Source organism: Lagenorhynchus albirostris, chromosome 5 (assembly GCF_949774975.1).
Source record: "Lagenorhynchus albirostris chromosome 5, mLagAlb1.1, whole genome shotgun sequence".
Lineage (NCBI taxonomy): Eukaryota > Metazoa > Chordata > Mammalia > Artiodactyla > Delphinidae > Lagenorhynchus > Lagenorhynchus albirostris.
This window is the reverse complement of record NC_083099.1, coordinates 54,855,891-54,881,881: the sequence shown is the minus strand read 5'-3', so window position 1 is coordinate 54,881,881 and position 25,991 is coordinate 54,855,891. Positions and strand designations below refer to the sequence as shown.

Genomic DNA, 25,991 nt, shown 5'->3' with positions numbered 1-25,991 from the left:
TAGATTCTCTGTCTTCCATGATGGTGTTTACAGAGACTCTCAGCTCCTGATTTTGTTCAATCAGCAACAAGATAAAGCATACAGGAAGCAAACAGATATCGATCAGTAGCTTTGCCTTACAACACGCCCTTTCTTACTGCTTGGACTCTTAACTCCTGCTTTGTGACCTGACTGAGTCATTTCTGCTCTCTCAATTTCTGAATTACCTTCTCTTCTTCCTTCCTCCCTTCCTCTTCTCCTTCCAGTTCTGATACTTTATTTACTCATATATCATCAGAGTAGTAATTAATGAGTTTTATTTACTACACACATGAGCTTCTGAGTTATCCTGATAGTTTTATATATTTTTCTGAATCATATGCTAGTACTACTCTCTATTAATTTGTACATTTAAAAAAAACTATTAACCTTGTGCTAAAAAGACGAATTTCATTCATAAACAGACATCAACTTTCTACTCTTGTACCCCATAAACACTATTTTTTGTTCCTGCATGTATTTAAATATTTATCTTTAAAACCTCAAAAGTACTTAAATCTCTATTTTTAGTTACATCAACAATTAATCGTATCTCAATGTCTCCTCCTGTAAGATTAATATATTAATGTCTCTATACTTTCATCTCCAAACTTGTCACATTTACTACTCTTACTTTTATATTGACGAGATTTCTATTATTTATATTCTGTTGTATGACCATAATTAAATTATTTATATATAGATTTATTCTAAAAGTTGAAAACCAATAAACAGTACGTAGAACATTTTGACTATGTAACTATTGTTCACTCTAGAGCCAAACTGGATGTCAGAATTACATATGCTTCTGTCCAGTAAGATATATAACCCATTCCTCTGAAAAATACTTTTCATATAGATTTTCCTTTTTTACTTATTGATCAAAATCAAGATACACTTTAGTCAGCTTTATATTTTGATTATGCTTTAGGTTTAATTTTAGTTTTTCTTTTCCAAACTGGAATTTCTGAACTCTTTTTCTTCTTCTTATGGAGTGAAGAAACATTTTCTGTCCTCATGATATTCCCAATATCTGTCAGCTTATTACTTGATCTACACTTATTTCATACTCTATTTTAAATTGAAGGTTTCATATTTGAACTAAAACTTTCTTATATGAATTTTGGGTTTTCCTAGTGTTTTTAGGAAACACTTGCTTTTGACATTTCTTTGCACCCTTCCAGATGCCTCTGTCCTTCTTGCTTCTAATTGGACCATTTGTGTTTTTTAGATGGCTATATAGCCACACTTCTATTTCCTCTATTCACTTCCCTTTTGAATCAGAGTCACTGTTTCTTGGATTCCATATCATCCTTTGTCTTGTTTTTCTCCTCATTTGGTTGAATAACATCTTAAAGTAATTCTCTAGGAATATATGCATGAGAGGTAAGCTTTGTGAGCTCACGCAATGGAGAGGTCTTGATTCTGTTTGCTCAGTTTTGGTAGAATGACTAAGTTTAGTATTCTAGGTTGAAAATATTATTCTCTAAAACCTTTAAAGATATTTTCTCATTTTCTGCTACTCCTCTAAGTTGCAGATGTGAATTCTGATGCCAGCCTTATCCTCATCCTTTTGTAGAGATTATGCTTTTAATCACATTGTTTGTTCATTTATTTTTAATATTTGGAAGCTTTGGGGTTCCTTATGTTTCTTGTGATAATAATATAACATGTTAGGAATAATTTATTAGAATAAGATTAGAGAATGGCCAGTTTACATGTTACTAAGATAAGAAAACTACCTATACTGTGAAATTTCAGATGTACCTAAAGGTCTGCATGCTCTTCCACCTTTAAAAAATTTTCCAGTACTGACCTAACATGGTACATAAAAATGCCCATAACTAAGTCATTTATTTGGAATAGGACACAAATATTTTTTAAAATTCCTGAGAATATCCCAATTAAAAAGGTTAGGTGAATTCATTAGCATTTCTTGAGTGCCTTAGCCTGTGCATTAAGCACTGGAGATACACAACTAAATAAAAACTATCTTTCCCAATGAGAAGCAACTAAGAATATTTGTATGCAATTAGTTTTTTATCCACCAGGGTTCTGAGAAACTAGTATAGAGTGGTCAATCAACGTATGGACTTAAAATGAGGAAGGCAGACAAATGAACAATCTAGAGGCAGAAAAAGTTGGAGGGCTTGACTCAAGGTCCAGCTCTTTGAAGGAAGCATAAGGAAGAAATGTATGGTGGAAGCTAAGGGAACGAACACTGAAACCAGACTGCCTGGCTTCAGTTTCCTCCTTAATGTGTGCATAGCCATAAAATGCTACTTAAACTTTCTAATAAAGCAATGGGTTTACAGATAATAAAACAGACAGATAATAAAACATTTAATACAACACCTGGTACATAGTAGCCACTTTATAAATGTTAGCCATTATCATCATCATCATCACTATTATTATTACTGGCACTTGGCAACTGTGCAACTTGACCAGGAGACTGAACCTCTGATCATCAATACTCTCATTGGGACAGTGGAATTAATAATGATTCCTATGTGACAAGATTTCAAATGAGCATACCATGTAGTATATAAATTTCCTTATAAATGTATGTTATATAGTACCTATGTGCCAGTGTAACTTCATCAGCAGTAAATTTTATAGCTCACATTTCAGAAATACTGTTAGAGTAGTACTGGGCTTGCTATTATGTTATCACTATTGATACCACACCATTAAGTGTGTAACAAAGACGTTCCTCCAAGGCAGGAAGTAACACCCACACTCAAGACCTTCACTTTGTTGAATAAAATGATCCAAACAATCAATTTAACCTCAAATGTGTTTCAACTTATAAAACACTGAGTCATTAACCTTAACAATGTCAGTGTGCTCTTACTACAAGCTCAACTAAATGAGGGTCCAGGGGAAGATTTAAGAGTACATGCATGGAAAGCATTACCAAAGCCTGTTAGGGGGACTAGCCCTTGAGTGTACTGTGAAGGATTAAGTAACTTGAAACAGTGAGAAAGAAAGGTAGATATATGGAAAATTCACCACAAGTGAGAAGGCCATCTATGTTTCTCAGAGTAGCAAATAGCTATTAGTAGGAGTTCTGCTTAAACATTTGAAGACCTGTGGGGTATTGGGGAAACTTCTAGACTCTGAGTCACTTTATCTGTCTCATATCTGTCACTTAATAGGAATATGACCTCTGTCTTAGTCTACATGTCTAGAAAAATGTTGAAATAATCCCTATCTAAATAGCACAGCTGAGGTAACTATATGAGACAAGGAAAATGGCCTTGAACTATATAGAAAACTAAACAAATCAAAGTACTGTTATAACTAACATTAAGAAAATGGAAATACTGGAACCAAATACCAGTTTTTATAATTTCACACACTACTTTTCATTTTAGGCTTTTAGGAATAAAGTAGCACTTTAAAAAAATATCTTAGACTATTTTATTTGGACCCAACTGTGGTGTTAGAGCTAAAAATCCTCACTTGGTCACAATCCTTTAATGTTGTATAATGATTAACAATTTTTTCACTCTACTTTATGCCATTTGCTATGCATGTATTTTATTCTTATAGGGTCACATAGGAGAGAGAGATAATTTAAGTCCATTTCTTTTGCAAGTTTTTGGTAATTTGTAAAATATTTAGTGTCAAAGTACATTAAAAATAATGACACTTGATAATTATCAGTAGATATTAGCTGTTTTACTATGCCCCTCACTACTTGGAATAATAGTTGGAAAATAGTTAATGCACATGTACACATATATGTACATACATACATATATTCATATATACATTTATATACACATTCACAGAGAGAGAGAAAGAACAGGGTGCTTATGTTTTTTTTCCCCACATTTTTATTGGAGTATAATTGCTATACAATGTTGTGTTAGTTTCTGCTTTACAACAAAGTGAATCAGCTATATGTATACATATATTTTCATATCCCCTCCCTCTTGAGCCTCCCTCCCACCCTCCCATCCCACCCCTCTAAGTCATCACAAAGTATCAAGTTGATCTCCCTGTGCAATGCAGCTGCTTCCCACTAGCTATCTATCTTACATTTGGTAGTATATATATGTCAATGCTACTTTCTTACTTCGTCCCAGCTTCCCCTTCCCCCCATGTCCTCAAGTCCATTCTCTACGTCTGCGTCTTTATTCCTGCCTTGCCCCTAGGTTCAACAGTACCGTTTTTTTGGATTCCATATATATGCATTAGAATACGGCATTTGTTTTTCTCTTTCTGACTTCCTTTCCTCTGTATGACTGACCCTAGGTCCATCTACCTCACTACAAAAAACTCAATTTCGTTCCTTTCTGTGGCTGAGTAATATTCCGTTTTATATATGTGCCACATCTTTTTTAACCATTCATCTGTTGATGGACACTTAGGTTACTTCCATGTCCTGGCTATTGTAAATAGTGCTGCATTGAACACTGTGGTACATGACTCTTCTTGAATTATGGTTTTCTCAGGGTATATGCCCAGTAGTGGGATTGCTGGGTCGTATGGTAGTTCTATTTTTAGTTTTTTAAGGAACCTCCATACTGTTCTCCATAGTGGCTATATCAATTTACATTCCCACCAACAGTGCAAGAGGGTTCCCTTTTCTCCACACCCTCTCCAGCATTTATTGTTTGTAGACTTCTTGATTATGGCCATTCTGACTGGTGTGAGGTAATACCTCATTGCAGTTTGATTTGCATTTCTCTAATGATTAGTAACATTGAGCATCCTTTCATGTGTTTGTTGGCGATCTGTATATCTTCTTTGGAGAAATGTCTGTTTAGGTCTTCTGCCCATTTTTGGATTGGGTTGTTTGTTTTTTTGATATTGAGCTGCATGAACTGCTTGTATATTTTGGAGATTAATCCTTTGTCAGTTGCTTCGTTGGCAAATATTTTCTCCCATTCTGAGGGTTGTCTTTTGGTCTTGTTTATTGTTTCCTTTGCTGTGGAAAAGCTTTTAAGTTTCATCAGGTCCCATTTGTTTATTTTTGTTTTTATTTCCATTTCTCTAGGAGGTGGGTCAAAAAGGATCTTGCTGTGATTTATGTGACAGAGTGTTCTGCCTATATTTTCCTCTAAGAGTTTGATAGTGTCTGGCCTTACATTAGGTCTTTAATCCATTTTGAGTTTATTTTTGTGTATGGTGTTAGGGAGTGTTCCAATTTCATTCTTTTACATGTAGCTGTCCAGTTTTTCCAGCACCACTTATTGAAGAGGCTGTCTTTTCTCCATTGTATATTCTTGCCTCCTTTATCAAAGATAAGGTGACCATATGTGCGTGGGTTTATCTCTGGGCTTTCTATCCTGTTCCATTGATCCATATTTCTGTTTTTGTGCCAGTACTATACTGTCTTGTTTGCTGTAGCTTTGTAGTATAGTCTGAAGTCAGGGAGCCTGATTCCTCCAGCTCCATTTTTCCTTCTCAGGATTGCTTTGGGTATTCGGGGTCTTTTGTGTTTACATACAAATTGTGCGATTTTTTGTTCTAGTTCTGTGAAAAATGCCATTGGTTGTTTGATAGGGATTGCACTGAATCTGTAGATTGCTTTGGGTAGTATAGTCATTTTCACAATGTTGATTCTTCCAATCCAAGAACATGGTATATCTCTCCATCTGTTTGTATCATCTTTAATTTCTTTCATCAGTGTCTTATAATTTTCTGCATACAGGTCTTTTGTCTCCCTAGGTAGGTTTATTCCTATGTATTTTATTCTTTTTGTTGCAATGGTAAATGGGAGTGTTTCCTTAATTTCAATTTCAGATTTTTCATCATTAGTGTATAGGAATGCAAGAGATTTCTGTGCATTAATTTTGTATCCTGCTACTTTACCAAATTCATTTATTAAGTGCTCATGTTCTTGAATAGTATGGCTCTTCAAAGAAGATATTATAAATTTCTGTTTATTATGTGATAATCAGAGCTAAAGTTTACTGAGCATTTATTATGTGCCAGGAAGTATACAAAGCTCTCTCTCCATATAGAAACATAGATATTGATATTCATTCAATATTCTCAACTGCAAGTGATTTTTCCCTGCAGGGTGCATTTAGCAATATGTGGAGCTATTGTTGGTGGTCACAGTTGCGAAGAGATTCACTATACTGTCATCTAGTAAACAGAGGTCAGCAATGTTGCTAAACATTCCTCAAAGCACAGGACAAAGAAGTGGCACAAAGTTTCATGGTGTTGTCATTGAGAAACCCCGATATAATACTCAATGGCATCATGAGGCAGGTATCATTATAACACTCATTTTATAGATGAAAAGATTATAGCTCCAAAAAATTAACTTGCACGTGGTAACAAGCCAGTAAGAAACAAGGCTGGGTTTCAAATCCAGACAGCCTGACTCCAAAAGCCACACTGTTATACATAAACTCATCTCCACTAACAGATCTTAACAGCATTCCATACTTTAGCTAGCATTAGAGATACATTCTTACAAGGCTGATTAGGTATGAGACTTAATGGAAAACCTCAACTTTTATGTCCATAGTAGGGTTTTTCCTCATAGATTAATGGAGTCAAAGTCCCAAACAAGAGGGAAAATGACTGAATTGTTGATAAGAAAACATTCACTCTATTCAAAGTTCAAGTATGTTGTACCCTTTACCCTCATAGAAATGGGAAACTTGCTTTGAAAAGTGCTAATGTGAGCTGAAAGTTACCTTCAAGATGTTACGCATATTTCAAAAGAAATAAAAGTCATTATGCATTCTCTCTAAAGAGGATACAATCGCTAACTGTCAAAACCCTAAACTCTTCTACATATATTACATGTAAATGCCATCTTTTAAAAACCTCTTCCCATTTTTTTTTTCTAAATTAGCTTAGTGGTCCATGGTATTACAGTGTCTTGGTCTGGCCTGTGAATAATGTGACAATTTTTCCACTTCTTCTTGCCTGTAGTTAAGTCTGACTGAAGATATGGAAAACAAGTTTTACGACTTAGGTGGTAAAAATATATGTCTGTAAGCTGTACTGAGCTAGCATAAAATATTGCATACTGAATTTATATCTGCCAATAAATAATTTTAAAAACTAGGGACATTTTATACTAATGTACACTAAAATATTTTCTGAAAACAAATTGATAATGTTAGTAATAATCTCAACATACCTGTCATGTTACTGGATAGCAAGTTTCTCAACATCAAAAAAGTACTCTACTTGTATGTGTTCAAAAGATAAATAGCAAATAAATAACATTCAAAACTGGGAAACACTAATTTTGAAGAGTAATTCTTTATGGTAAAGAAAACAGAAACATTCAAAATATGTCATCGCGACAATAATCTATTCCTGTCACTACAGTGGATAAGGACAGGCCTTCTGTAAGAGCCTATGATTGCAAACAACATGAAAATTCTCTCTAAAATAGTATAATTTAGCTTCGTTTAGTTTATAATGATCGTGATTAAATCTAAACTATTATAAGCAAGACACCATCTGGAACCATAGCAAATCAAGATTCTATTTTCTATGATGACCAATCATGGAAAACTTATGCAGACTTCTACTTTGCAATATTGTATAGTAATGTGATTAGATAATCACGCAGACCAATGAACCCAGCTAACTGGAACATAAACAAATGTACAGTTTGTCACTTGGAAATACTTCTATATTTTATCAGGGTCTCCTGACCCAAACTGCTAAAGTTATTTTAAAAGAATTGGAATGAAATTTGATATCAAGTGTTCTGAATCTACAGGAAAAGATATAGAAGGGGGAAATAGAAGGAATGGAAAAGCAGACATTTTACATGCAGTTCACAGGATCAAATGAACACTTTCAGGGATAAAAGAATAGCAACATAGTCAAGTGAGAATCTACAAATTGATTTCGTAAAAAAAAAAAATCTTCTGCAGTACACATTAAGGTGACATATTACTGTTGGTTATGGGTTGGATTGTATCTCCTAAAAAGATATTAAAGTCTTAACCCCCAGTATCTTTGAGTGTGGCCTTATTGGGAAATAGAGTCTTTGTAGATGAACAGGTTAAGATAGCTCATTAGGGTGAGCCCTAATCCAATATGATTGTGTCCTTATTAAAAGGGGAAATTTGGACACAAAGGCAGAGACGGGGAGAAACCCGTGTGAAGATTGGAATTATGCTGCCACAAGCCAAAGAAAGCCAAAGATTGCCAGCAAACCAGCAGAAACTAGGAGGGACGGATTCTTCCTCATAGCCCCCAGAAGAAACTGACCCTGTCTACTGACAGCTTGATCTTGACTTCTAACAACCAGAAGAAACCCCAGAAGAAACAACCAGAACCTCTAGGCAATATGTTTTTGTTGTTTAAGCCACCCAGTTGGTGGTACTTTGTTATGGCAGCTCCAAGAAATGAATACACTGTTTCAGTAGAGATTAATTTCATGGTTCTACTGATATATTCTATGTAAAAATGCAGTATGCAAAGACGTTTAAGACAAAGTCTATAGCCTCAACTAGTATAATATACTATTATGAGAAAAAGAGAATATGAGTAACTTCAAGGCATTACCCTGTTAGATGTCATGAGAATGAAAAAAACAATAGCTGTGTTTCAGGGAAGGATTATGTTACTTACAGGACCATTAGGCTTTATTCATTGGAAAATGTGGAAGGTTGTTATGTCAGGGAGAGGAACGGGAAGGAGGGGAGTAATCAAAGCAGCTTTTTAGGAGGTTAGTTTCTGAGCAGTTTGCAGGATGTACTCGTGGGAGGAAAGGCTCCAAATTAGGAGAACAAAGTCCAGATGTGGTGGAGTAATGAATGGCCTGAATTAGGCAGCAACTATTAGAGATTAAATGATACCAATGAGACACATAATAAGAAAAAATAAACTGAACTCAGCAATAGAGTGACTGGCAAAAATAAGAGAAGAATTGATTGGGGTATGAAGAAGAAAATAGTCAACAATAATTTCAAGAATTAGAGCTCAGAGATAACCAACAAGGACCTACTATATAGCACAGAGAACTATACTGTATATTTTATAATAACCTATAAGAGAAAAGAATCTGAAAAAGAACATATATATATATATGACTGAATAACTCTGTTGTTCAGCTGAAACTACCACAACATTGTAAATCAACTATATTTCAATAAAAAAAATAAAAGGACAGATCCAGTGGAAAGGAAGGGAGGGAGGGAGGAAGGGAGGGAGGGAGAGAGAGGGAGGGAGGGAGGGAGAGAGAGGGGGGAGGGAGGGAGGGAGAGGGAGGGCGGGAGGGAGGGCGGGAGGGAGGGAGGGAGGGAGGGAGGGAGGAAGGAAAGAATTAGAGGAATTTAGATGGATGGGCTTATGACTATATGTCCTGGGTAGGTGGTATTTCCAGAAGTTTGGATTCTGGATTTAAAGGATGTTATTTATAGATGCCTTTATAGATGGATGGTTCCAGAAACTGACCCTAAATATTACTATGGAATAACTGTACTCCTGGTGCTGTCACTTTGACCTCCAGAAAGGCACAGGGGTTTGTAGACTTGTAAGACCTGCTCTCTGCTGAATTTTTTCTCTGATTTGTCATCTGACAGGTATAGTTTCAGATTTTATTTTTCACCCATAGTACTCTTGAGATTTACTTTATCTATGGTGTGTGCCTCTGTATTTCATAAAGTGTCCAAGAGTCTATGGTAATGTTAAAAGTTTTTAAATATATATGTAAATTCTAAGAAAATAAAAATAATGAAAAATTTAAATGAATCACTCTGTTTGCTATGGCTCAGACAACCTTTCTATCTACAGAAATCACTTGGCACTGCGCCTTGGCTTCTTTTTATTGCCATTTATTTGTTTATGCTCATGCCTGGATGCTCTAAAGAGAAATGAATCCCTTGAGCACCACGGATTGTATCACAGCTTTATCTGTTCTTAATGCATAGCAGAGTGTTCTGCACATAGTTTGTGCTCAGTTAAACTTAATTGACGATGATGATTAATATTTTTAAGGAAGTGAAGGCTTAAATTCCTTTCCTGATACCATCATGCATTTGTTCCTTTCCATTATTTCCTTTCTCTGAAATATTTTTCACAAACATAAACAAGTCTAACACATGTTTTTTAGGAAGCTACTAGGCCTACAAATATGGTATTTCTTTTAGCATCAGAATTATATCTTCTGTTTAAAATAAGCTAAAGCCCACTCCTCATTTTGAGAGAAATGCTTCATATTATATATGAAAGCAGAGACAAAATCCAATAATAAAACAGACAAAATAGAGACATCATGAATAGCATCGAGATTCAGAAAACTATACCTTCTTCCATCTCCCACACTAACCCTTTCCCACCCACCCATCCACCCATGATGAAGTGTCACTTTTCCTACGGCACTTCCTGAAAAATGACATCAGGGAGTAATAGAGTGCAATGTGGTGCAGGTCTATTTTTCTGTTGCCTTACAGGTTAATCATAGTGTAGTAACAGCACCAGCTATTTTGAAGGGGTGGCGTGCCCACTAGACAGGGACATTAATCATGCTCTCGGCCTCTTAACAACCTGCACCCCCTCCCCATCCCTAAGCACACACATATACTTTTGTTCAGTACTAAAAGCAAATACCTATAAGTTTAAAATTATGACCTTGGAATCATTAAACTCTGATTTATGTACATGTTTAACTCCATTTCTTTTCACTGTCCCCTCTCTCCCACCCTCTTAGCAACTACTATGACCTTGTTGAAGGAACTGGATATACTACTTCCTTGCAGTAGTTTGGAACAATATATTGGGACTTTCATAAGGCAATCTGATACCTGTCAACCTAGTTGTCACGCATTTTCTATTTTTTAGCTTCAACAATTCAGATGTTTTAAAGCTTCTTGAAGCTCAGCCTTCAAAAGGTGAGTATGTTGATTTGCAGAAAGATTCATGCCTTGGCAAACGTAAACACAGACTCCTTTAAAAATATCATCGTGGGACTGATTATTAAATTAATTACAAATGTATCATGTCTTAGGGTAGATCCTGCCATTAACATCTGTGCCACATTATTTCTATTTTTATATCAGGAAGGGGATTTAATTATCTTGATCTATGCCAACATATTCATTTCCAAACACAGACTCTACATTGGATAGCCTTACAAAATATTTTCATAACTTAGTAAATTAATATATGAATTATATTCATATATTATATATGAATAAGTTAATAAAAGAGAAATCAATTAAAACAATGGGATACCAAATTTACCCAGCAGACTGGTAAAGATTTCTTTTAATGCACACTATTAGCAAGAGTGAGATTAAAAAACATGCTAGGGCTTCCCTGGTGGTGCAGTGGTTGAGAGTCCGCCTGCCGACGCAGGGGACACGGGTTCGTGCCCCGGTCCGGGAAGATCCCACATACTGCGGAGCGGCTGGGCCCGTGAACCATGGCCGCTGGGCCTGCGCGTCGAAGCCTGTGCTCCACAATGGCAGAGGCCACAACAGTGAGAGGCCCGTGTACCGCACCAAAAAAAAAAAAAAAAAAGAAACATGCTAGTGCTCTTCCATAAAGGTTTTAAAATGTATCACCATTCAGTAAGGTCTTTTCAATATGGGGTTTAAAATATTAATACTTTGACCCAAACTTTATGCCTGGAAATATATCCCAGAAGAACTAGAAAGAGAAACAAATATCAAGTTTAAAAATGTTCCACAAAATCGGCTGGGCCCGTGAGCCATGGCCGCTGAGCCTGCGCGTCCAGAGCCTGTGCTCCGCAACGGGAGAGGCCACAACAGTGAGAGGCCCACGTACCGCAAAAATAAATAAATAAATAAAAATTTAAAAGAAGTTCCACAAAAGATTACTTATAATAACAAAACAATGCAGGCAAACTTATCCAATAATAGGTGAATAGTTGCATTAATTATAGTACAATTATATTACAGATTATTAGGTTTTATGAGGTTTTGCTAATATTTGGTTGACGATTTTTACATCTATATCCATCAGAGATATTGGCCTGTAATTTTCTTTTTTTGTAATGTCTTTGTCTGGTTTTGCCATGAGGGTAATGGTGGCCTCAGAGAATGAATTTGGGAGTGTTCCCTCCAATGGATTATTATTTTTTAAAACAATATGAGAAACTATATTATTATCTTAAATAAATGAGAACAATACATACACAGTATGATCAACATTTGATTAAAGATAGGAAAGAAGAAATAAAAGATGGAGAGGAATTAAGGTTTGTAAGCACGTAGTAACCATGATCAAAATATTAATTAAAAAAAGTTTCCATCTACAAATGTAATATTACCAATAACGATGTTTCAAGCAAAGAGTAGAATTATTTTGCTTTCTGGTATAATATTTTATTTATATTATGCTACATAGCAGGATTCTCTTTGCAAGATATAACCAAAAGAACTGTGGCTACTAAGAAAATATAAGAAAACTGAATTAATTCTGACTAAATTCTTAACCAACATTCTCTACTTTCTTTCCAGTTTTCTGACTTGTGTTTTAGTTCAGAATTTATATTTGTCTCACTAAGAATCAAACACAGAAATTCTAATGATCCTCTGTCAAAAAATATCCAAATATACTTTTGCTCAAAATACTGCTCAAAATATGTTGGTATGCATATACACACCATTTGGGGCTCATAACACACACACAGTTTTACAAACTTCTCACAGTAGTACATGGTCATAATCTTTAAAATGGAATAGATGGCAGAGAGTTAGCACTTGAAATTTGCTCAGTTTGTTCAAGGTTCTATCATGTATTCCTTTGTTCAGAAAATGTTCTTAAATTAACTCTTGCTTTAAAACATACCTCCCAGACACTGTCTCCTTAACTGAAGACTCTTCATTCTGACAACTTTTTACTTCTTTTTATGCCCTTTAAGCTTGAAAGTTTGGAACATATTTTCAACCATACCATGGAAATAATTTGCTGTAGTGAGTACCTCATAGCCTCAAGGTCACACCCATTGAATAGCGACACCTTTTAGAACCCAGGTTAGGCGAACACCTAGCTGATACTGCCAAAGATCCTATAACAACTGCTTCAATCTTAAGTTTTCTTAAGGACTCTTATTATTAGATTACAGACTGAAGGCATTTGAGCAGGTTTGTTCTAGAATACTTATCTGTCCTACACCAGGACTTTCTACAGTTTGGCATACCTAAAGTTTAGGATCTAGACTTTAGTCATTTTCATTTCCAAGGTCTTTAGATCTTAAATCAACACAGGCAGATGTGTCCACTCAGGGTCTATGACTTCCTTTCTAGATCAAATTCTAGCTACCCTGAGCTCTAGAATCTCAGAATTCCCTGCTCAGATGGCCCCAGATCTGCTTCCAGTGATTGGGCAGCCCTCTTCTTCAGGTCCATTACCTTCGGGGAAGACTGTGCTTCCAGTGCATGACCATAGGCCCAGGGAGTAAGTGAGGAACAGATGTTTATGGTGGCTACGGATTGTGCTTAAAAGTGTAGACCAAGGATCAAGGGTCAGGGGCTGGGGACCAATTCTTCCTCAGTCGTCACATTTTGCCACAGGATTCTCAGGAGTCTAAGAACATTAAATTCAAACCTTCCTTCCTCATAACTTTAAACATGTATTTGTCAGATCACAAGGAAAAAGCATTTTTATTTAAGAGTTTGTTTTAGTTTGAGTTATAACATTTAAGTATTTAGTGTTTAGCCATATGGTATAATGGCCTCTGTTTATACTACTGCCTCATAGTGTTAAGGGAAAACCAGGATATGGCTTCGCCTTTAAGCAAATTAAAGACATCAAGTCAATTGAAACAGACTGAATTTCAGAGTCAACTAAAAAATTAAAAATAAAGAAAATGGGGACGGGGACAAAAAGAGTGGAAGTAGAAGATTATATAGAAAAAGGCAAGGGATGAAAAAAGAAGGAAAGGATATGAAGAGAAAGACCATATGTGTAGGAAAAGGTGGAAGAAGCCAGACTAAAAAGGAGAGAGAAGTTGAGAAAAGAGGTGAGAGAATGAATAGAACATACAGAACAGGAGTGTAGAAGAGAGGGAGGAGCTGTAGATAGAAGCAACCGGCCGGGTATAGGGAGAATTAAGTCTGTACTTTCTCTTAACTCCTTCAGTCAAGTACCATATCCCGCTAAGTTTCTATCTCCTTGTACTACAGAGGAATGGATTAAACCACCTAGGTTCAATGAACAGTGTTGCTCTAAAAGTCAGTGAATCTACGAGTGCTTCTTTTCCATCAGTCCATCAGAGAGAGTCGGGCCAGGCACATCTCTGGACCCACCACACTTAAGGACCATACTCTCACCAAAGAGGCCTCTGATTTCACTGTGACCACTTTGATTATCCAAAGTCACCCCCTGAACTGGTGGCAGTCTGCAAACCAGTGACTGCCAATGGAGCAACCATTCCTAACCTGGGCCGTATGGCCGCTACATGAAGATGTGCCCTGAATTTAACCTTAATGTTCTGCCATGATCCATGTCCTAATCTAATTTTATTGTTTCAAAGATAAGATCTCAGCAATATTAACACGAATTTTTTTAATTCAACTTTCATATATATACATACACGTATATGTGTGTGTGTGTGTGTGTGTGTGTGTGTGTGTGTGTGTGTATATATCTGAGTCATACATTAGAAGTTATCTCTAAACATGGAGTATGTGTAAAATTTCTAACGTTCTGATAAGAATTACCAGTAAATAAAAATAAAGTGACAAGATACTAATTTAAAGAAAAACTGAAAACGACCATGTGCAGAAAGCTGCTGTTTATTTTTCCTACTTTTGCCCAGTTATCAGTACCACAGAAACACTACACTATTTAGATTTAAAATGTTCTCCACTGATATGAGAAAATTGGGTCAGAATAACTTCAATGCTAAAGCTATTGACAAGAGACTGTAGCAATGAGAATACTGATAAATACTTTGTTCTCTTTAAGAATTCTTTCCATTCATTTACAATCACAGGGACAGAAGCATCATGAAAGGAGACTGAAGACAACTGAAAGCTCTCTTGAGACTAACATGAAAGCCAGCACTATCATGAGGAAGCAATAGCAAGCTGTATAAGCTAAGTGGCATTGGCTTCAATGCATGTTTTTATATTTTAACATTTATGAGACTTCAAGGCCACTGTTGTATCCTTCCTTGTAGTTTCTATAGAAACATTTGCTTATTTAAAAAACAAAACTGTAACCTCCTGTGTGAAACACTCTAAGCTGTGAAACAGACAGAGAAGACCTGTAATTCCAGATGCAAATAAAATAGTATGAAGAAGTTGTGGAGAGAATGGAGAAGGAAATTCATTCATGGCCATAGTCACCATCCACAGCTATGTGAGCTCTAGATAGGCCATTTCCTTCTGAAGTTTATAGTTAGAGCACATGGGTACCAATACTGCTCTTAACATTTTAATTATTCATTGAAAAAATTCATCTAATTAGTCTCGAAAATAGTTTTAGATGTCAAAATATTCTACTTAAAGAAATGTGGCATTATCATTGAAATTAGGAGAGACAAAATTGTCCACCTCCTCATCTTCCAAAATTACCTTGGAAATAAATTTAGGAAACAAGGGATGGAAAAATTAGCACATATTAAAGCTACTGGCCTTCACATTAAATTGACAGTTAAAATATCATATTACAAAGGAAAAAACAGATGAGCAAAACCATTTTCAATTTTTATTTTTAAAATTTAGGAAACTAAATACTCAGGTTTAGAGTAGTTCGGTGTTATCAGATTTTTCCTCTAATGCTTTTTAATCCATTTACCTATATTTGTTTGAAATGTAAACTTTGGATAGCTTAGAATCTAATTTTAGTCTCTGTTTTGTAAAAGAATATATAAACTACTATAAGTGAACATTAATATCAGTTTTGTCATTACATATGAATTATGGCTCATTTTAAATTCAGTTAAGAAATATTACCCACCTCCAGTTGTTACCTAACTTTGAGTCATCAAAGCTGAAATGTTTAGAACCTTTGCAAAGGAAACTATGAAAACTAGGAATTAAGTACCATAGCATTCCACTGCATTCTGAATGCAGTGGGAGATGGAAAGCATTTTAGAACTAATTCATTTTATCTCAAAAACCTTGAGAAATAGTGTAAGAATAGGGAAAAGAGCCCAGAAATCTGTTGCTAGGAGTGCCAGGTTTGAATCCTAATTCCATCACTTGACAGATGTGTGATGTTGGCCAAGTTACTTGACCACTTTGTGCCTCAGTTTCATCTTTAATGAAAGTAGTAATACTGGTACCTTCCTTATAAGTGCTAGTTATAAGTACAAGGATTAAATTAAATGAATAAGTTTAAAGGATTTAGAACAAAACAATGTGTACCACAAATGTTACATGAGTATTTGTTAAACATGATTTTCCTTGATAATGATTACTTGATACTCTATTGACGTCATTTCACTCTACATAAGAGCCCTCTTAGCCAATATGATTTGTCCCACTGATTGGAAGGTTAATATCTAGAAGCTGATTCAAATAAGTAACCAGTAAAACAAACCAAAACACTACACAGTAAAATATTACATGTTAATTGAAAACCTGTGCATGCATGTTTATTGGCCAATATTTTCATATAAAGCCAAGGCCTTTTCTCTGAATACTGATCTGTTGAATAAAGTTCTATGATTTCTTTCTTGTCATATATTATCTACATTTCATGCTGCCTTTTATTTAAAGTGGAATTATTAAAGACATTTTTGAAGTATGCTGAGTGCAGAATGTGTTTAGATGACTACAATTTTCCCCAACTTTGAGAGTTGCCTGGACCATTTCATATCAATTCTTTATTAGCAACTCACCTTTTAAAGTGTTATCGCTACAGGTTTCTAAGAAGTCATTTTTTTCATACTCATGATTCATAATTTTATGTAACAATTAAATTACCTAGTTACTAAAAACAAACACAAAGGGCATATATAGGTCTGAAAATAGAGCTGACTCCAGGCAAATGTACCATTGAAACAGAGAGAACTGAGTGTGCAAAAATTCAGGCAGGATCTCATTACAATGAGCTTCAAGCCTTAAGCATTAATCATTATGTTTTAAGGGAATGAAAATAGTCAATGAATCCCACAAATTGGTTAAGTGGAAGTCATTTAAGACAATGTCTACTGTACTGACTTATTTGGTTGTTTATATGTCTGAGTCCCAATCTAGACTGTGGCCACTGTGAGGAAAAGAGGGCATTTTTGGATTCATCTTTGTATTTCTAACAGAGTGCTGGATTACAACCAATGCTTAATAACTAACTGCTGGCTAAATTAATGAGTGTGTTAGAATGAACCAATATCTGAATAAATCACATCTGGAATTGCCTTATATTCTTAACTTAAATGTTGCCAAGTTTACAACTTGGTCTATCATTAAACCTATTGCAAGTAGTGTTATTGAAATTATCAAAAACTTCATTATAAAACAAGTCCCCTCCTAACAGGCATGATCACAAGATCATCCCTGAAAAGAGCGTTAGAGTTAAAATACAGTGTGCATGCTATATATTTTGATCCAATCACTGTAGGCATTCAGAATAAATATTCTTATTTAGAAGTCCAAGCAAGGACAATTGCTAGGGGAATCTGTCCTCCTTCCAGCCATTTCAAAATATGAGGCAATTTGAAATATGATCTTTGAATTATCCAACTGAGTCTTAAGAGTGTCTCCATTCTTTGTCTTTTCAATATTTGTCTCATATTTCAATTTCTTGTGTTTACTCCTCAGGCTCTTGGAAGCATACTGCAACTTTAGCAGCACTCCCTCTGTGACAGGCATTTCATATACTGTACAATCAAAGCTTTTCAAGTCTGCTCTATAACGGTTGATTTGTTGATTGGGGTTTAACCTTCCCTTCCAAAAGAAGGATTCCAAGGAAGAGAATCCTTCGTAGGGTCACAGTTTATGAGAGTGTTATATTCCCTACTTCATGCTGTTTGCCAGGTGAATGGGATGGTAATACTCAAAGATGACCAAAAAAGGTAAACACAGGTTATATAGAATCACAGTTCAAAATCCTTGTAACAGGGACTTCCCTGGTGGCCCAGTGGTTAAGAATCCGCCTGCCAATGCAGGGGACACGGGTTCAAGCCCTGGTCCAGGAGGATCCCACATGCCGCGGAGCACCTAAGCCCGTGCGCCACAACTACTGAGCCTGCACTCTAGAGCCCGCAAGCCACTACTGAAGCCCGTGTGCCTGGAGCCCGTGCGCCACAACAAGAGAAGCCACTGCAGTGAGAAGCCCGTGCATCGCAGGGAAGGGTGGCCCCCACTCACCACAACTAGAGAAAGCCCAAACGTGGCAAGGAAGACCCAACACAGCCAAAAATAAACAAATAAAATAAATAAATTAAAACAAAAATCCTTGTAACGGCAAAGTTAAACAGCTAGTCAGATATTATAAAGGATAAAGCACAGTAATCCCTCGGTATACGTGGACACCCCCATGGATACCAAAATTCATGGATGTTCAAGTCCCTTATATAAAATGACGTAGTAGAGTTTGGCCCTCCATACCTGCAGGTTCTGCATGTGGATACGGAGGGGCCTGCTGTAGAACAGTTTAACCAAGGCCATTTCCCCAAATCAGTATTTCTTCAAATGTGGTCGAGAGACCTGCAAGTGTCCCTGAGACCAAATCTATTTTCATAATAATAGTAATATTACATGGCTTTTTCACTCTCATTTTCTACATTCATAAGTGTATAGGGTACAGAAAGTCCATTAATAGGGTTTCGGATTCCATACTGGACCTTTAGGAAACTAATACTTGCCATTTCAGTATAGTATCAAAGAAGAATGTCTGTCATTATATGAACAGACTGTTAGACCATATTTCATTCATATATTTCCACCAAAACAACATGTTACAACAGATTAAATGCAGAAACAGATATGAGAACCCAGCTACCAAGTGTTAAGTCACATTAAAGAGACTGGCAAAATGTAAAACACTGCACTCTTCTCATTTATGTTTTCTTGTCTTGGGAAATGTAATTATATTTTATAAAAATAAGTTATTTATATTAATTTATAACAAGTATATTACTGATATTTTTAAAGAATTAATAAATACTATATATATTTCTTCAGTTTCAACTTCTAATATGGTAAATATTTGCACATATTACTCACATAAACAAAAAGCTCTTTTCTTTGGAGTGCTCAGTACTCGAAGAGTGCAAATGGGTTTTTAGAACAAAATGTTTGAAAACCTTTGCTCTAAATGAAGCAGGTCTGATCTGAAAATAACCATACCATATATTTTGTTCTGACATTTTCCTTGTCCTAAAATAACTTACAAAGAAAAGGAATGAGCTAGAGAGAACACTGAAGACCCCCTCCCCACCCGTTTCCAGATGGCACATTTTGAAGTAGAAGAGGTAAAATCTCATTTCTAAGTGACATTAATGAGTTGCATAGCTATCAGTATAAAACAAATTCTATCATATACTACAAAACATCAGTACAGCTTGTGTATAGTTACACAAACTACTTGGTCTCAAGTCAAGAGATATTAATTGACTTTTGAATTCTTATTACCTGTTAACATAACCATGACAGTGACTAATTTCCCAACAGAAAATGTAATGACAGAATGACCTCTAATTTAAGTAAGATAAGTTTTTCTTCAACTTAGTAGAATAAAACAAAGAATCAACATGTAAACTATGAGTTACTTTGCTCCAAAATGTGTTTATGTGTATTGCATCTGCACAAATTATCATTTTTATCCCATAAAATTACCTTAAAGTTCACACACACACTCTCATGCTGCTGTCTATCAGTTTAAGAATCAGATTGATATCAAACTCATCTAACTTAAAAAGAATTAATAAGAGTTTCAAAATACCTAGGCTACTTGGTTTTCGTTTTCTGGATTACCAAAGGACATTAAAACAATTATGCAAAGACCCCTGCTATATAAAAGCTATCATACCCTTTTATCTCATTATCATTTAAATGTTAAATGCTCCATTATAGAGGTAAATTGGGTTTAAAAAGGAATTTTTAAAGCAGAAGAGCAAAAAATATAAGGTTAAACAGAGTGAAGAATCAGAGCTTCAAACTGTAATATAAAGTTTACTAGGGCAAGGATTGATCTTTTGGTATACTAAGAAAGCCCGACCCTCTGACATGCCCTATATAGAGTAAATATACTGATCTGGAACAAAAGTTATGTGAAACAGCTGTTAAGTGTTAAGTGTTGACAGAAGAAATGTGCATTGGACCACCAGCTTGTCATAAATATTGCACTCTTAATCAGAAAGCATCTGTCTTTTCATTTCCTTTTCAGCAATCTCTGCATTGTATTTAATCTGTGCAGAATGCTTCTCCTAACAGGTGCAACAATGTTTACAAATTGAAAACCTTATTTAAATGAAGTTTACAACTAGAGACGTTTCAATTAACAAGGTGATATCTTATGAGAAGGAATAATTCTAACATTTGGCAAACCCATAGATTGCTTTCCATTTGTGAAATTTAATTATTGAAAAATTAGAGTATAGATGCCAAAAAAGCTAAAGATGAAAGGTGCCTCAAGCAATCTATGCAATATACAGGCATCCAGAGAAACTACAGGGAGAAATTGCTGGTGGGAATGTGGATAGTATGAAATATTGGGAATAGATATTATAAAATGTCATATTTCATCAAACAATATTTTTAGAACTAATAATGTCCCATATGTCCATAAAAAGTGGTGTCTACGGCACTAATCTACTTTCCTACAGGTAATTTTTCTCTTATTATCATTATTTTTGAAATTGAGTATAAAATACTTATAATCAATCTTGCTGGATTAAAAAAACTGTCAGAAATTCTAAGGCTTGCATTATAATCATCTAAATAAATTTTAAATGGATAGTTTCTTCAAAAATGAGTATAAATTAGCACACTTAGAGTGCATATACAATTTTTAAAGTGAAAGGACTACAAAATTATCGACTTTAACTTTTTTACTCAAAATTAGTGCAAAGATAATGAACTCACTTCCTACAGGGGCCAAACAGGTAATAGAGGTGATACAAGTCTGGTGAAACATGTGGCCCTTTAGGTTGATCCATCATTCATTTCCCAATTTTTGATAGAAAGAGATATTGAAGAAATATTCTTTAATACTGTAATCATAATGCACAATTTAGCCAATTGTTTCCATGGAAAAAAAGGAATCCATTTCTCCAAAAATTCAAGTTTTCAATAAAGCGCAGAACAAACAAAAGGTATTTGTGGACTGGATCTGACCCTGGGGCTTCCAATTTACAAGCTTTAGTTTAATAGTTGAGAACATGGGCTTACTGTTAAAGAGATCTAAGGTCAACTTCTATCTTGGCCATTTATTAGCTTTATGACCTTGGATCAGCTACTTGATTTTAAGCTCCATTTCACCCTCAGAAAAAAAAGTGTTAATAATAAAAGGTGACTCATAGGGATATCATAAACATTGAATGAGATGAGGTAATATAAAATATTTGCTAATATAAAAATTTTAGCAAAGCAAGCACTCAATAAGTGGTAGATATTACATACTATACATATAGTATATTATGCAATACAAAAATATAACATATATTTTAAATTTAATTGCATGGGAAAAGCTCTAACTTCCTTACCGGCTTTCACTAATTGACATAGGATAAATATCCTTTATATCATGGGTAAAGACTTTCAATATTTATAATTCCTCTTAATAACTGTATACAGATATCTATTATAGGTTAACGCAGAAAGCAAAGATCATTATCTGTTCTTTGGAGAATTTACCGTACAAAATTATCTCATCTCAAGCATTCATATTTTGTAAGGGACAAATCCATTAAAAAAATTTTCCACACTAAAGCAATATAAACAAGGTCATTAGTTATAAAGCATAGAAGATTCTCTTTCAATTGCTTTTTTTGAGACAAATACAGTAGAAAATGAAAATGATTTTGATGGGAGTTAGACATTCTGTGTGTAATTTGAAAAACTGATTAGCTTCTTCAGACTAAGCCAGCTCTAGCCAATAAACTTTAGCCTGAGGTGTTTCACATTATAATAGTACCTTCTGAGAAAATCACTGGGACCTGTTTCCAAATCTTCTCCCATTAACACCTCAGATCTTCCAGCTGATCCTCATCAAATCCCACCTCTTCAGCCTTAGAAGCTTGTTTTTCTTAACGATTCACAAGCTCCTCCCTCCCACTAATGTCTTCTTATTGAAAAAGTTTAGAAATTCTCCCTAATATGTAAATCAGATAATAATAATTGTGATGATACCTATAGTTACTGGAGGTCTTATTATATGCTTAAAGTTAGCCAAGCCCTTTACATGCATAATCTCATTTAATCCTTACCATGGCTCTCTAGATTCCATAAGTATACCAAGTTTCCCTCATCTATAAACCAATTCTGAAAGAAGTTAAATCATTTGTCTAGTACTTGAGTTCAGAGTCAAGTCTAGTGCCATACCTAAGGCTATACTACATTGCCTCTCTAAATTCTTGGCTTAAACTCAACCAAAATGAATTAAACATGTATTGGATAAAAGCTTTCATTCAATGTGTTAACATGACAGGAGCTGGATGGGCTGGGATGGGGTGGGGATGATAAAAAGATGTTAGAAGATATCAAGCAGGAAAATTAAAAGTGAGTTAATTTCTTAATACATCAGTTTCATTATATGTAGTGGTTTTGGTAAGAGGAAAGGTACCTCTATACATGTACCCCGTTTTCAAACAGCAATAGCATATGAAAATTCCATTTTAAAAAATTGATAAATCACAGTGATTACTTTTGCATTACCCAAGAATTCATCTCATTACAATAGGAGTCACCAGAGTTTCTCCATCTGTGAATTTAAGTTGTTAGTGATCATTTGTGTCTACTGAGGGAGTAAGGGGTGAGGGTAGAGGGCTGCAGAGAAACCTAAAGGTCACTTTTGCTAAAAGCTATCAGACATTAAGATATTGCATATCTGACGTTGATAAAAATATAATTTAAACACAACTTCCCAGGAACGTTTATAATTTGAAAAACAAAGAAGGTTTTAGTCTATTTTCCAGCCACTATTTTGTTAATGAAATAGTTACATCAAGAAGGCCACCCCAGAGACTTTCAAATAGCTCCCAATAATGCATGCACAATTTGTAAAAGAAGGAAAAGTCTTTCAGCAGGTTTGGATCTACAGAGAAACAGTTTCCTGTGACATAACTCTGAGAAAGATTAAAAGGCTTAATGTCCAACAGAAGAATGAACATACTTAAGGTGAATCAGGTCTCTGTGATATTCTTTGGGGAAAAACTTCGTATCCTCACACACAAAAAAAGTAGCATCTTTTTAGGCAAGCAAACTATTGACAAACTTTGGGAAGCTAATCCACAAGACTCACATTAACATACAGCACATGAAATGCACTTTCCCTTGGGCAAGAAGAGGATAATCTATTGCACATGTCATCTGTTTCTGTGAATTCTGAAGATTACAATTACGTTTTGATGTTAATCCAACAACTGCACATTTCTTGCTGCGAAGCACACTGAAAATGTGAGTGACTGTATAAATCTTTTTAAATTGAATTCAACACTATTGAAAAGAGCTGATGTTTTCAAATATTCTTACAAAGCCTCTGAACAACAAGAATAACTTTCTAAATGAAGCAGCTTCTTATAGTTACCTATTGGGTAAGAAAGACAAAAAAGCCAGGATAAAATAAAATTCTGCATGTCTGCTATATATATTGTGTGTGTTTTGCATTTTTGGAAACACTCACCTCTAATGCTTTGATGTCCTCATAAGTAAACCTCACGGTGGGAACTCCAAGATGGTTGATGAAGTAATTGGCATCATCTTGCATCTGTACAGAACTGATATTTGTTTCTGGGCACTGACCTCTTCTGGAACAGTTGAAATTATTTTTCTGAAAAACATAATTTAAATTGTTAGCACACACTATGCTTCTTAGGTTATCCCTAAATGAATGCTACTCAAAACGTGGTTCACAGTTCAGCAGCATCAATGGCACCCAGGAGCTTATTCGAAACATGAAATGTAAATGCTTAGTCTCCACCCATGTCCTCCCAAATGGGAACCTTTGGGGATGGAGCCCAGAAATCTGTGTAGCAACATTCCTCTACTGCGCTCATGCTCACTGAAGAGTGACTAGCACTGGACTAAATCAAGCTTTGCTTGTTATTGTTGCTTAAAAAGCATTTTTATCATAGCTATATTATCTGTAATGACTCGTTAAGAGAATGTTGAGTCCCTAAAAAAGGTTTAGTTTTGTCTTTTTTAAAGTTTTCCCACAAATTTAAAGGACAGTTTGGTAAGATATAATTCTATTCTAAAAATGTTTATTGGACAACCACAGAAAAAAATTTCTCAATTTCCTCGTCAAAGCATATCCCCACATGTGTTAAGAGTATATGCCAGGTGAAAGAGTAAGACGCGGAGATCACCTTCCTCCCCACAGATACACCAGAAATACATCTACACACGTGGAACAACTACATCACGTGGAACAAATACATCTACACACGTGGAACAACTACATCACGTGGAACAAATACATCTACACACGTGGAACAACTCCTACAGAACACCTACTGAACGCTGGCAAAAGACCTCAGACCTCCCAAAAGGCAAGAAACCCCCCATGTACCTGGGGAGGGCAAAAGAAAAAAGAATAAACACAGACAAAAGGATAGGGATGGGACAAGGGAGCTGTGAAGGAGGAAAGGATTCCACACACTAGAAGCCCCTTCGCGGGCGGAGACTGCAGGTAGCGGAGGGGGAAAGCTTCAGAGCCGCGGAGGAGAGCACAGTAACAGGGGTGCGGGGGGCAAAGCGGGGAGATTCCCGCACAGAGGATCGGTGCCGACCGGCACTTACCAGCCCGAGAGGCTTGTCTGCTCACCCGCCGGGGCGGGCGGGGCTGGGAGCTGAGGCTCGGGTTTCGGTCGGAGCGCAGGGAGAGGACTGGGGTTGGCGGCGTGAACACAGCCTGCAGGGGGTTAGTGCGCCACGGCTAGCCGGGAGGGAGTCCGGGGAAAAGCCTGGACCTGCCGAAGAGGCAAGAGACTTTTTCTTCCCTCTTTGTTTCCTGGTGCGCGAGGAGACGGGATTAAGAGCGCTGCTTAAAGGAGCTCCAGAGACGGGCGCCAGCCGCGGCTAAAAGCGCGGACCCCAGAGACGGGCATGAGACGCTAAGGCTGCTGCTGCCGCCACCAAGAAGCCTGTGTGCGAGCACAGGTCACTATCCACACCCACCTTCCGGGGAGCCTGTGCAGCCCACCACTGCCAGGGTCCCGGGATCCAGGGACAACTACCCCAGGAGAATGCACGGCGCGCCTCACGCTGTTGCAATGTCACGCCGGCCTCTGCCGCTGTAGGCCCGCCCCCGCACTACGTGCCCCGCCCTCCCCCCCCCCCGCACTACGTGCCCCGCCCTCCCCCCCCCCGCACTACGTGCCCCGCCCTCCCCCCCCGCACTACGTGCCCCGCCCTCCCCCCCCGCACTACGTGCCCCGCCCTCCCCCCCCGCACTACGTGCCCCGCCCTCCCCCCCCCCGCACTACGTGCCCCGCCCTCCCCCCCGCACTACGTGCCCCGCCCTCCCCCCCCCGCACTACGTGCCCCGCCCTCCCCCCCCCGCACTACGTGCCCCGCCCTCCCCCCCCCGCACTACGTGCCCCGCCCTCCCCCCCCCCGCACTACGTGCCCCGCCCTCCCCCCCCCGCACTACGTGCCCCGCCCTCCCCCCCCGCACTACGTGCCCCGCCCTCCCCCCCCCCCGCACTACGTGCCCCGCCCTCCCCCCCGCACTACGTGCCCCGCCCTCCCCCCCGCACTACGTGCCCCGCCCTCCCCCCAATACGTGCCCCGCCCTCCCCCCTCCCCCCTCCCCCCCCCCCCCGGCCTGAGTGAGCCGGAGCCTCTGAATCAGCTGCTCCTTTAACCCCGTCCTGTCTGAGCGAAGAACAGATGCCCTCCTACGACCTACACGCAGAGGCGGGGCCAGATCCAAAGCTGAACCCAAGG

General features: G+C 37.2%; 1 protein-coding gene across 1 annotated transcript in view; it reads right to left on the bottom strand.

Annotated features, from left to right (window-relative positions):
* Nucleotides 1-25,991, bottom strand: part of NAALADL2 (N-acetylated alpha-linked acidic dipeptidase like 2) — a 950,604-nt gene that overhangs the window by 241,629 nt on the left and 682,984 nt on the right. The window contains 1 exon segment of the mRNA XM_060149018.1: nucleotides 23,725-23,871. Coding sequence (XP_060005001.1) covers nucleotides 23,725-23,871 — 147 coding nt within the window.